We start from the raw sequence: 13,606 nt of genomic DNA on the forward strand, positions 1-13,606 counted from the left end.
TGGGATTATGTTGAGATTTATGCGAATGCAATGCAATCAGATTGACAGACATATAATATATATAATCCTGTTGTGGGTAGAAAAAGTAAAAAATAATTCAATTTAGAAGCAGGAAAGCGTTTCTTTTATATTTTTAACTGTGATATTGTAAAGAAAAAAACAGAAATCGTAATATTGACAAAATGAAAGAAAAGAAAAAATATTTATAGTGATTGCAAACAAGAATTCTGTAAGGAATTGAAATTTGTGCTAATTTGTTGAATTGTTTGTTGTGAGATTAAGCGAAGTGTAACAAAAATGACATAAATAAGTAATATAAATAAAAGAAAAAAAAAAAAACAAATGCCTTGGTAGTTGAGACAACATTATAAATGCGTTAATATCTAAAACACAACTAAAAAACGAAAATTATTTACAAAACAAAAACGAAAAGAAAGAAAAACTAATAATTTTTAATGTTATATTAATAATACAAATTATTGTTATATGATCTTTGAAGAAGAATACAAATACACATACATTAAATAATCATTATTTTTTATTATTAAGAAAACTTGAAGAAGAAAACTGCAAACTATATTATAATTACATTACCATACAATTACAATACATTACAATAACAATGCAATAATAATAATAAAGCTTTCTTTAAAACTTAGGGGTAATTAATTAATGCATAAAAAAAGAGAGAAAATACACTTTGAATTAATTATAAACAAAACACACAAACAACTCGTTACAAATTGTAAAAAACACAAGTAAGAAAAAACACAACAGAAAAAAAAACTATAAAAATTAATATTTGTAGTAATTAAGGGAAAATAAATGAACGCGTCTAACAAATGCATATGCAATCAATAGTCTTTTTTTCCTTTCTTTTTCTTTCCTAAAACCTAATTGTTTTAATTAGATGCGATATTTCAAAGGCAAGGTATATGGATATTATTTGATTTTTAGCGAATTTCTCACATTTAGTATTTTAATTATTATTATTATTATTATTATTTTTCTTTTTACATGATTTGGTTTGACTTTGTGTATGTATTGTTTTTCCTCTGTTGCTCTTTGTTTTTACTTTTATTTTCATTTTCATAAGTTTTTTTTTTTTTTTTTGGATTTTTAAGTTTGTTTCTTTTTTTCGTAACTAATTTATTTGTTTTCGATGTAGCTTAACCTAACGAAAAGGTAATTTTGCTAATAAAGTCTTTTTAAGTGTTTTTTTTTTTTTTTTCGTTTATGTCTCACTTTTGTTTTTAACTTTTTTAGTAACTTTTAACTAGAAAAATGTTGTTACAGTCTTATTACATATATATATATATATATGTATCTACTCACTTTGTATGTTTGCCTCTTTTTCGCAGTGAAACATGCTAGTAAGAAGTCCAAACATCGCCAGTCTTTATATTCGATTGAATTTGGACCCAGTCTGGATACCATCCGCAGTCGGGCTGATACCATTTTAGACTACGGCGATGATCACTTACATGAACGTTGTATTGGTGGTGTTGGTCTTGGGGTTAGTGGTGGAGGTTGTGGCGAAGCAGACGGCAGTGAATTGAGTCCTAAACCGATGACACCACGCCGAGTGAAAAGGCGTTCGGTTATGGCTCGTGGCTCGAATAGTCGTCAATCTACCTCCAGCAGACGCAGTCATATCAGTGGGAGTGCTAGTGGTGGAACAAGTAGTAAAAGCTCCAACTCTGTTCACACGGGTACTCATGCACGGAGCAGTACTCGCAATTCTAGACGGAAATATCAGCAAAATCCGGTAACCAAATTATTAGATCAACAACAAATACAATTGCAACAACAACAACAACAGCAACAGCAGCAGCAGCAACAACAGCAACAACAATATCATTTACATTATCATCATCCGCATCATCATCATCATCATCATAGTCATGACCGTCCTGCTAAACAACAACACTTGGGTTCTTTTCATCATCAGAAAGATAACTCTTCTCTTACAATAGCCAATTTGGATACACTGCACCATGAAGCTCACAATAATATAAATGCAGTACCTTCGTCATTGGGTTCTGGCGGTATTGGTAGTCTTAGCAAAACGAATAACAATCATTATCAAAGTTTCCGTAAAAATATCCCACCTGATCCCATCTATTACAATACAAATGCGCAGACTGGTCTTTTCGAGCAGGCATGGCAAACCGCAGCATCGCAATCTCCACCTGCTGCTACATTAGTTGACGAACCGCAATCTCCTACTCTTCCTTTAGCGCCCTCTCTGGGTGGCGGCCATTATAATCCCACCTATCAACACTCAACTACGAATCTGAATGATGGCGAACAAGCAGATGAATTGTACAATAATCGTCCACCATCTGTGCGGTCTAGTTACTCTAATTTCCATGGAACTCGTCCAATAACATCGTATACGAATAGCACTGGTGCAACTGAAAACGTTTTTGCCGGTTTAATGGGTGCTAATGCTGCTAATACTACCACAGCAGCAACAACAACAACAATGACAGCAACAGAAACGCAACAGTTTTGCTTTCAGCAAACCACTGAACATGTGCCTCCATCGACACCACCGCTATATCAACAGCATCCTTTGCATAATCATTCGATAAGTGAGCAAAATTTACCGCCGCCTCCTCCTTTGCCAGCTGAGCCGCAATACGTTAGTTCGCCACCTCAGCCTATACCTTTTGCAAAACGTACTGCCTCACGGGAAAGTATTCGTTCGATGGCCTTCTTAAGCAGTGGGCCGCCTGCCTATAATCTCAACTACCACACGCCACCAGATTCGGAAACCACTATGTGATTTTATCAATCAATTGCACTCGAAGTGTTTAAATGCTGCTGGCCTTCCCTTTTTAGGAGAATGGGAATTAATTTCCGATTAGCCGTCCAAACTACAACTGAGAGAGTCCAGTAAATACTTAAGAAGTTTTAAATTATAGATAAATTCTTTTGTTTTCTTGCAGAATTTTAAAATTAAAAGCTAAGTAAACAATTTAGAAAACAATGCAATGCGTAGGGGCCTTAAACACTTTAAGTTCAATAAATGTAAACTAAAGTAAAAATAATTTTTTAGCCATATTACGTTCGGCATTTTATACTTTGCCATTACATCATGGATTAAGTCAATCTATAATCCGTCTTCCTATCTGTCTTCTGGCTTTAGTATCAAAAATATCCTTTTAAATGTTTTAGAAATCTTTAAACATCACTCGTCTAAAAGAAGTAAAAATGAACGTATTCTCTAATTGAGAAAAGAGATAAACGTTTGTAAAAATTTACGATTTCGGTGTAAGTCATTAAATATTTTGAGTCATCTCGGCATGATTACGTTGAGTGCCATCTGATACAACTCGCGCGAACAGCACTGAAGTGGAATGTGCTATCTTTTCCAGTATATTTGTTCCCGTTACTTTTTCTTGCATCGATCACGTGAACCTATTGCTTACCGTACCCAAATATCGGTCCTAACGTTGACAGTTCCAAAAGATTTGTTGTCCTTCCGGGGTAAAATTCAAGTTCTGCCATTCACATTCCATCAGATCGAAGCCAAAACTGTGCGATTAGCTGTATGGATAAAATACTTTGAACAAGATATCTATTACTATTTTCTTGAAGTAAATTCTCTCTTCCGAAGAGAAGAAACACGAGATTTCATACATAACCTGAATTACATTTTAAGCTTTCAGTGATGCAATCAAATGCTAAACTTTATTTGGAGAGAATCCATTTTATTGCCGCTCTTTAGAGAACTTGAAATTAATTCACGCCATTACTTGCGGAAAGAATTTTCTATAAAAATGTGATTAAACTTTACGCGCTGCGTTAAACAGCTCCATAGGGCACATGTCAAATTTAATTTGGAGCTGAATCTGTTTTTGTTTTTATTTTTGGTGTAACGTTTTTCTTAAGTTTATCTTTTTTATCTTTTATCTTTTCCCTTTTAGATATTAAATTAATGTTCGTAGTTATTTTCTTGACATATCCGAAACTACATAGACTCAGATGTATAAAGAAGTAAGCCCACCTTAAAGAAAAAGACAACTAAATTTTGTTTAGATGTCAAGAACTTATGCTTATATTTACTTAAAAAATTTTACGAAATTTTTAAATATATAAGTGCTAATATAATATAAATAATAATAGTAATATTTTGTCAAAAAAATTTATTTTTTTAAAATTTATAAACCCGTATTGAAATTCCTTATCCAATCATTAATTAAAATATTTCTAAAATTCTTACTTAAGACTGCAAGCTTAAGTAACATTTTTTTTATAGATAAATACATTTTGAGACTCTCTCTCTGAAAAATTATAACAAAAAAAAGTTAAAAAAGTCTCTTAAGCAGTTTGATAGAGAGTAATTATTATTGTGCCTTGCACCATTTGCGATACAAGTGTACGTTAAGTTTGCGCGGAGCTATGTAACATGCAAAAGAACTTGAGATAGGCCCATCCGATCACTGTCTGAACCGATTTAAGCTTATCTGTCCGTCTGTCCGTCTTATTTTCTTGTGTTCAACCTACAGATTTTGATTTTTGATGCGTGGACAAATTTTGGCCCAAGGACGAGCGCTATGGAAAATAATTCTAATCGAGTCACCTTTTCGATCACTTCTCGTGTAAAACCTTATTTTGAGAAGTCTTGTGAGCAACCGTATTAAACGATGTGGCGTAGCCTATTTAACCGAATGCCGTGTCCAACTGCAACGTTTTCACATGCTTTTAAAAAAAACAATTTTTTTGTTATAAATTTTGTATTAAAAATAATTAAACCTTTTTCTCTAAGAAATCCTTAGAAAACTCCTGAATTTATACATATACATTTTTAAAAATTTTCTTTTAATTTGGAACAAAAAATATATGTTTTTTGAAGGCTTAAGATTTAAAAAAGTAAAAATTTTTTTTTCATTAATTACCAGATTTTATGTCAAAAGTGTTCTTTTAACTTTAAAAGAAAAACTTTTATAAAATATATAATCAAAAATATATTTATTTCATAGATTAATATTATATTTAAGAAAATTATATTCAAAGTTTACTAATTCTAAAGCATTTTTTTAGAACGTTTGCTTAAAATGTTTGATTAAAAATTGAAATGTTCCAAGAGAGCCTTTTCTAATATTTTTGTGAACAACTGTCAAAGAGTTTTAGTTTCAGAAATGTCTCTCAATAATTTTAGGTCATTTTTGGCCTAAATGTATTTATAAAATTAATTATGAATAATGATAATTATAAATTCATTAATAGTTTTATAAAAGATCACTGCTAGTTTTAGCTCGAATTTGAACGACCTTAGACTTGTTTCCTTTTTCCAAACATAATTTTTATATACATATAAAAAAACTACCAAAGTATTTTTTGTAAATATGAATTATATTTTATGGAAATAATAAAAATTAAGAATTAAAACTTTGGATAGTATTTCATTGAATTTTTTTTCATTTCTCTCTGAAGCTCTTGCCTCATTCACTCTCTCTCTCTCTCTCTCTCTCGCTCTGCGGTTTGTGCAGGTCAAGCAAATTTTATAAATCATGTATGACAGAAGACGGACGATTCATTTAATTGTTACCACATTCTGTTGGAAAACGAATATTACATTTTTTTAATTAGATTCTTCTTATTTTAAGGTAATATTGACAATACCTATATCATCATCCCAACCGGTTTGTATATCTAAACGTTTATTCTCCTCTTTTAGCCATATAAACAAAGGTCCGAAGTATTCCATTAAGCCTTTAGCGCTTAGTTTACGTTCACTGGTAGCTATTTCCATTACGTCACGCCAATGTTTTGCGGCACCCAGTTGCATCATTTTTCTAAAGGAAATTTCAAATCATAATGAAGAAAGCATAATTTTCATAAAGCATCGATGTAAGCTCACTTAATCATATTTCCAGCGCTTTTACTCCCATAAAAGTCACAATTCGATAAAGGAAAGTCCGGATTTCCTGGCTTATATTCACCACTTGCTAAGCAGAAGGCGCGATAAAATTCAAAGCCCAATACTTCCGATATAAATTTACTGCAAATTAAAAGAAGAATTAACTTATTTTTCATTACGTATCGCTAAACTAATTTTGTAGCATGATAGAACGGATATTCGGTTTTTTATATCATATTGCGCGTGCCATATATCCTATTCAATTGAATTCGATTCAATACAATTGTATTTCTTCAATATTCGGCTACAATCTAAGTATCAACAGCTTATAAACACTTGGGTATAAACTATAATATCCGCTATTAATTACTATTATTTGTTAACACAACATCTTATACAATGTTACACCACAAGTAGTACGACACATAAGTTGATAAAGTCGACTTAATCAATGGCAAAGAAAGTAAAGAAGGCATGATATGGGTAATTAAACACTAAGGTTACGAAGCTTGAAATAATGTGCAGAAATTTATTAAATAAAAAGTATTAACAGGGTTAACCCTTGACGAAAATACCAAATATATATATATATTGTATGGAGTATGATTCAGTCTGCATATATAGATGTTAGCAAAGACTATGCAATACAGACGGGATTATAACCAATCAATCAGACTAAGTGATATCTATGGGGCGAGAAACGTTCGCACTAATATCATTCAAAAGTGCTGGCGAATCACTTTCGCCGTGTGGTAACGTAATCGAAAAGGCTGGGCTAAGATGCCTCCCATTGGATTAGGCATATCGACGAGCAATAGTTCGTGCTCATGGTGGCCAATTTCGACACGGGTCACACCTTAGAGCCTGCACGGCAAACAGCCAGAGGTATTTTTGGGCGGATCCCATAGAGTCAATATAACACTGGTCTGAAAAGACTAATGAATGTTGCCTTGGTAATGTATATATTCAAAAACATATTATACGCCCTTACCCCGCTTTATCTACGTGCGTTTCTCTCTCGAAGATTCGAAAGATTTTTCAACCCGATGCGACGAGCAAGATGAAACGAAAGCCTGAACTCAAAATTGTTTCTTTAGTCAATATCTTGAAAAATTCGCCATGGGTGTAAAATGTAAGGAAAGTGATTAAAGGTGTTTCAATATTCAGTTCGATCAAGTATAACCGTACTTTGTAGAGGATCTGTACAGTGTTTATGAAAGCCTTAAAAAAGTTTTTAAATCTGATGTACCCCATGTTGCAGGTACAAAAAAATTATTTAAACTTGACAGCGATATTTGAAAATTTTCAAGATGTTATGCACATTCTCTGGAAATGAAAACCGACTGATTGTGTATATTCCTATAATGAATCTTGAGTTCGCTATTCATGCTGCTTTCATAGATATGAAACGTTATGGAGCTTCTGACGCGCATCTCAATGCTTTAGACACATTTTGGTAGGGTTTGTCTATCCCTAACTAGGCTACTCTAGATTAAAGTTTAATTTAGGAAACGAGGACATTTTCTATTTTTTTTTTTTTTTTGCTACTGTTTATTCTATTTATCTACTTACGCTGTATTGGATTTTTCTGGATTGAGGCCGCGATAAAATTTAAAGTCAGGATCGAAATTTTTCTCATTGCGTCTCATTGGAGGTACAACTCCAGCATACTTGGATTGTAAGCGCCAGTAACCGCAATTAAACTCATGCGAACCAATACGTCCGTCCATAACATCAACCAGGAATTTGTCGTTAATGAAATATTGTGGAACTGCCAGCAGGGTATGCACAGCCTGCGAAATGTAACGTTTACTTTTAATGAAAGGAGAAATAAATAAGTAAAAATACTACAGTGGGATACGGTCTAGCATTGAATACCCTACGCCCCTTCGCTTAATATTTTCTGTTCATATATCTGCCTATCAAAAAAAGGTGTCATATGGGAAGTGGTTGAAAAGGTGGTCCGATCTCAACCATTTTCTATAGCGTTCGTCTTTGGTCCAAAGCCGGCCTCCAAGTTGACTACAAGAACAAAAGGCGGACATACAAGCTTAGATTAACGCATAGGTAAACGCCTATGGGTTTATAGTTTTCTCATAAAAGAATAAATGAAACGACGCCTCTTATTGGAGGTGAGGAAGCAACGGGATATTTACGTCCATTTTCATTTCATATTGCTACGTATTTACATACGAAGTTTTTTATCTCAGGACTACTAATGAAGACAAATCTGCGGCAACGGTTAATCGATGAATTGAAAAAACAGAGAAATTATCAAAAAATAGATGCAATCCTTTCTCACCATGCGAAACAAACGATTCATCGAATGTTCGATACTTAGGGTACTGTTAAGCAAGATGTGTAAACGATGCAAATGTCTGGGTGTACCGGATGATATTATGGCGGCTTCGCCTATAGCACTACCAAAACCGGGACATGGTTCTCGATCCAAACCAAACGGCAACTCTTTCTTATATAAATTATACTGCAGTTCGGCCATATGGCCGTGCATTTGCAATAAGATTTTATAATCCAGTTTTGGGCAATAGCGTAGAGCAACATCAGGAGGAAAATAAAAGACTTCAGCTTCGCAATTAGGTCCTATTTCGTCGTCATTAATACGTCGAGAAAATTTCTCATAAAATGCGCTTAAAAGATAAGACAACGTAATGAAATGATTAGCAAATATTTGTGCAAACACACAAAGTACTATATAGAGTCGAAGAAAACTTACTCGGACATATGATTTAAGCCTAAAGATTCAAAAAATTCAGCGACTTTTTTATTAATTTTTACCGGAGTCACCATTACTTCCTCTAGTCGTTGCTTAACTGTTGGCAATTGACTTTTCGGATAAGGAGTACGAAACGCTGGGCGAGGATACCAGCTTTGCGATATTATTTGCTCGAAAACAGGTGCCGGTATCCCACCATCACTTTCAGTTAATTGTTGGCCGTAGGTTAAACGTATCGAATAACGCAAATAAGCATGCAATTCTTTATACAATGGCATCATCTCCCATACTATATCTTCCAGTTCACGTTGAAAATTCTCACTATCGTAATAAAGATACCAAGTACGAGATGGTGTCACATGACCTAAAATTAAATCAATGCAAACGACATACTGGTAAATATAAACATAAATTCAAAGCTACGCATAAGTTTATGGTTAAAGGTAATTGCGTTGTGTGTTAAACACATATGCGGACTTGAGCGTATGTGTGTATATGCATGTCTTTATGTCAGCTTGAGTGGTTGCAGTTCTACTTGCCAACCAATGACTTATGGTTGGCAAATTTCCGTAGTTACGTAAAGTACTTAATAAATGATTTTAACCATTAAGTTGGTTAGCACATTAGAGACCATCACCGGGAAAACCAATACAATACACAAAGATGCTAAATCAACTAAATTATATATTGTATTTGAATTTCTCTCTCTCTCTCTCTCTCTCTCTCTCTCTCTGTCTTTCGGTCTCCCTGCATATGTTCTCACCGTTATAGGTGGCGGCAATACGCAAGTAACGCACAAAATCGATAAACGTTGATTTCGCCAAATCATTTTCACCTATCACTTGTCGCCACTTGAGCCAATAATACTCCAGATCTTTCAGGTTCTTTGTGCGTATCACTTGAGTTTTAATTGTCGGTATCATGGCAATCATTTGTGTGCAATCGTCCACGCATATTAAACGTGACGTTTGAAACGATTGCATTGTATGCAACATCTCTTTCGCCTGTTCAAGATCCGCTTTATCTAAACCGTATAATTGCAGTTTGGAGAGTCGTTGCACTTGACGTCGCAAAGTAGCATTTTTTAACTGCTGTACTGGTATCACGCTAAGATTGAGCGCTAATTCATGCACCAAACTGTGATAATCGTTGTCGATTTCCTGTTTAATGGGACCCTGTTGCATAAGATTGTATCCACGGCCCTGCGTGAGACTGTGAAAGATTTCTCGTTTACGATTGTAAACGTGTTGCATGCGTTTCGCAGCCACTAGAAGAGCTTCCTTGGCGTGAGTCTCATAGATACCGGTATGTGCGTACTTATCAACTGCTCTTGATGTCGGTGCGGGTGTCGATTTCGCTGCTTGTTGGCTTATAGCCAAGCGTGCCATACATAACTGTAAGCAAGAGGATGAGAATGATATATAATTCATATTTTTTTGTAATAAAGGCCTGCAGTCAGAGTGTGTACTAAAGATTCTATGAAAATAATATATTAAATAACGCATACACACACACACGTACAAGCGAAAACACAAATACATCTAACTAAAGGTTTATACTACTTACCACAATTATCAATAACGTTGTTGCTGTCATCTTATTTAACAATAACAATAATAATAATAATAATGATATTAAACTTGAAACGATTTTCCTGCTTAACGCTTTTTAATAATGCGATCTGGAAGATTGTCGCTTGATAAATTCAAGCTTTAATATAAATCGCATTACTTTTACGCTTTCATATCTCAAAAGAATCTTTCCTTCGTCGGAGCATGAAAACACTCAGATACACAAGATAGAAATTGATCGTGATATTATTATTTTTTGTAGCAATTCCAAGTTACACTCATTTATTTATTCAATGTTTTAGTTTACAAATTTTATATATATTTTTTTTTAATACATTTTGCGTTTCATTTTTAATGTTTATAATGAAAATTGTGGGACAAGACTAAAGAGTTTTGTATTGAATCTAAATCTTTTAAAAACGCTTATCAGTTCATTTCAAGACACATTCAAAGGAAATCTCTCTTCGAATTCATAAAATGTTTACTTGCTTATAAGAGCCTTAGTGGAATGTAATCAATCTTTTCTCTTCATTGAATTTCGTTCTTGTAAAGTAATGAAAACAACTGTTTGATAAAACAGCAACGAGGGAGAAAGAAATGACTGGAATATGTGATCGTCATCGTCATCTCCTTCTGTCAGCAGCAGACATTTTGTTGGCGAGAGCTACTGCTGTACAAGCTACGATAGTTTTTTGAGAAGTTCATGCGTAATCTACGGGAAATGTATAGTAAGTATATCATTGAATCAAACCGTTGGAAAAAATTTAATAACTGCACGTTTCATATTATGTGGCGTAATACAAATTCGTTCTTAAAAACGTTCTTTAGAACTTCTTTATGTTTTTTTAATGTGAACCAATCAATCACTCAAGTAATGCCCCTTTTTCTTGTAGTAAGAAAGAAGTGATCACAGAGAAAGATATAAGGAGCGGCCGCCGCCTACTTTGGATGAGCTCAACCGATAAGTGTAATGGCTTCCCTGTCTGAGTTACGACCAAAGTGTTCCTACGAATCGCAATTCAATTCAACTCTCACTACTCACTTTTCGACTGACTTTGCCTTCCGCAAATATATTGTTTATGTACGCTTTTCCAAGCCAGTAGCAATTACCTGAATTCTTCGTTCACTTTTAATCCGTTAATCCGTTAATCCGCTAAACTTGTGTCAAGGTAATGCGTCTTTATTTAAAAATTGTTGTCTTGAAAAAACGTGTAATTTCCATGAAAACTCAAATCATGTAATAACGGCATTTTCGTAACCATATAAAAAAAAAACATTTTAATTATATGAAAAAGGAAAAGTACTTATGTCAACTTCTTCTTATCGGCTTCAAAAGGCTTCGTTGATTCAAGTTGCTATTGCCAGCAGTTCGTGAATTGAACTAAAATCTTGCTAAGTACATTTTCTTGGAAGAATTGCTTCCGGTAAAATTGCTTTATACGAAATTATTTCAATAAACAAACCCAGTACACGTCGCTACGCTCTTTCAAGTCGTGTCCTTTATCTCTCAATTTCATTCCTTGACGTAAATGTTTATTATTTTTTAATGAATACTTTCAAATTTATTTTTATTGCATTCTCAATATCCCGCTTCCAAGTTTTGGTAAGTTTTGAAGGAACGAAAACTTGCATGTTTTTTGGCTTTCCTTGGGAATCGGATTGGTCCGATTTATGGTTACTTCGTGCTGGTAAATTGATCCAATTGTATACGAATAGTCTACCAATCATAGATGATGGATTAATTTGAGAGCCGGCTGAACGTATGCATTGAACAACCAATAATTAGCTGTACAGTGACGCAAAACTATTGGCCAATAATTATGTGTCGATCCTGATCAAACATGGATATTGATTTCTTTTAACAAAGTTGGCGAATGTATTGAACGACTCAAAATTGTTATGTGCGAGGGCAATTTTTACCAAATTTCATCTGATTGTCTGTGAATTTTAAGCGATTTACCTTAAGAGAGGGAGGATTGCAACTAACTCCGCTAAGTGTGCCTTTGGCACATGACACAATCGTCTACCAATACAAGTCGAGTTGAACTATTGTTAAGTATAAACCATCATCCTCTTTGGCCCGATTTTTTACGAATTCTAACAAGGCTTGTGCTTTAACAACACAAGGTTGAATATGAACATCAAATCGTTATGTGAATCTAATAAAACTGCTAGGACAAGAATTGATGCAATCCTCTTAGGGTTACATTTATCAATGTAATAGTGCATCGTGATCAATTATAATTCCTTTAAATGTAGTAAAAATTTATTAAAATATGCCTACCAAGTGCACACATTTCAAATGTGGGCTTCAGAAACAAATGAAATGTCAACAAGTCTCAAAGACGCATAGGCAATATATTGAAAAATGGTTTGCGTAGCCAAAGCATTGCAAAAGCATTCGCCAATAGCGTTTTCTTTGTTACTCGAACGCGATACAAAACGGAATTGGCTTTGCTCCGTTTCGAAACTGGTGACGAAAAGTGATTTTATTTTAAATATTCTAAGAGCAAAAAAGAGCAAACTAATTTTTTCCATGACATTGACCTGCCGGATACAACAAAATAGATTCGCGAAAGACTTCACTGCTAACGGCTTGTCCATGCAGGTTAGTCAACACACGCACCTTCTTGCGATTAGAACTCGCTTGCATTGATGGGTTACGCGTTGATTGAGCAGCGCTTTGATACGACGAAACGTTCAATGAATGGTTTGCAGCAAAGAAAGAAACTTTCGCTGGCGTGATATCCATAATTTGTCGAAATATATATTTAACGAGTGTTTTTCTGAAAAAAGGAAACGGATTTCCTGTGAATATGATATCAACAACATATTATATACATATTATATAAAGAAGAATAATGAATATAGTTCCTATAGATTTCGAGGAAACTGAGCTGCGTGCTTTATAATCTGTGACATGGCCGATGTATTAAGCGATAAGTTGCTGGTGATGCAATAATTTCAAGGAATTCCGATTTCGAATGGCCTTTAAGGGAGTCCGACTTGACATTTTTTAACTACTTTCTATACAGTTATTGGCAGCTTTGTAGCCATCCATGTCGAGTAAACGTACGAACGTAAACTGAACAGCAATTTTACGGTCGAAATATTATTTACGACAAAAAGGAAAATGCATAATTTATCGACTGTTGTAAAGTATTCGTTATTCGTCGTAGAAAGTCGATAATAAATAGCCACTGAGTTTAGTCAATATTGACTTTTCGGCGATTTTTTTCTATTTATGCATGCCACGCTCTATTTAGCGAACAAAGTACTTGAAAACGATATTCATGATGCGATTCTTTTGTGCAGCGATCTCTTGGCAGCCATTGGAATGATGTTATGTAGAACTGTGTAACTATGAAATAAAAAAAAATTAGTTATAAAAGTTGGCTTTCCCTCAGTGCAATTTTTATTTCCTAGTAT

General features: G+C 34.1%; 2 protein-coding genes across 3 annotated transcripts in view; one reads left to right on the top strand and one right to left on the bottom strand.

Annotated features, from left to right (window-relative positions):
* Positions 1–4,091, top strand: part of LOC119636804 (sodium/potassium-transporting ATPase subunit beta-1-interacting protein) — a 66,396-nt gene extending 62,305 nt beyond the window's left edge. Inside the window, exon 6 of one of the 2 annotated variants that reach the window (XM_038032440.1) lies at positions 1,362–4,091. In XM_038032440.1, coding sequence (XP_037888368.1) covers positions 1,362–2,791 — 1,430 coding nt within the window. In that variant the 3' untranslated portion in view covers positions 2,792–4,091. The remainder of the gene's footprint in view (positions 1–1,361) is intronic. The other variant, XM_038032443.1, reaches the window with a different exon arrangement.
* Positions 4,092–5,480: 1,389 nt separating this feature from the next.
* Positions 5,481–10,490, bottom strand: LOC119636392 (angiotensin-converting enzyme-related protein). The gene is made up of 8 exons (XM_038031709.1): positions 10,173–10,490; positions 9,370–10,000; positions 8,607–8,970; positions 8,175–8,520; positions 7,445–7,665; positions 5,873–6,013; positions 5,635–5,807; positions 5,481–5,566 (listed from the first exon to the last, which is right to left on the bottom strand). The coding sequence occupies exons 1-8, from the start codon at positions 10,200–10,202 to the stop codon at positions 5,550–5,552; spliced, it is 1,923 nt and encodes a 640-aa protein (XP_037887637.1). The 5' UTR covers positions 10,203–10,490; the 3' UTR covers positions 5,481–5,549.
* Positions 10,491–13,606: the final 3,116 nt, after the last annotated feature.

Source organism: Glossina fuscipes, unplaced genomic scaffold (assembly GCF_014805625.2).
Source record: "Glossina fuscipes isolate IAEA_lab_2018 unplaced genomic scaffold, Yale_Gfus_2 28, whole genome shotgun sequence".
Classification (NCBI taxonomy): Eukaryota; Metazoa; Arthropoda; class Insecta; order Diptera; family Glossinidae; genus Glossina; species Glossina fuscipes.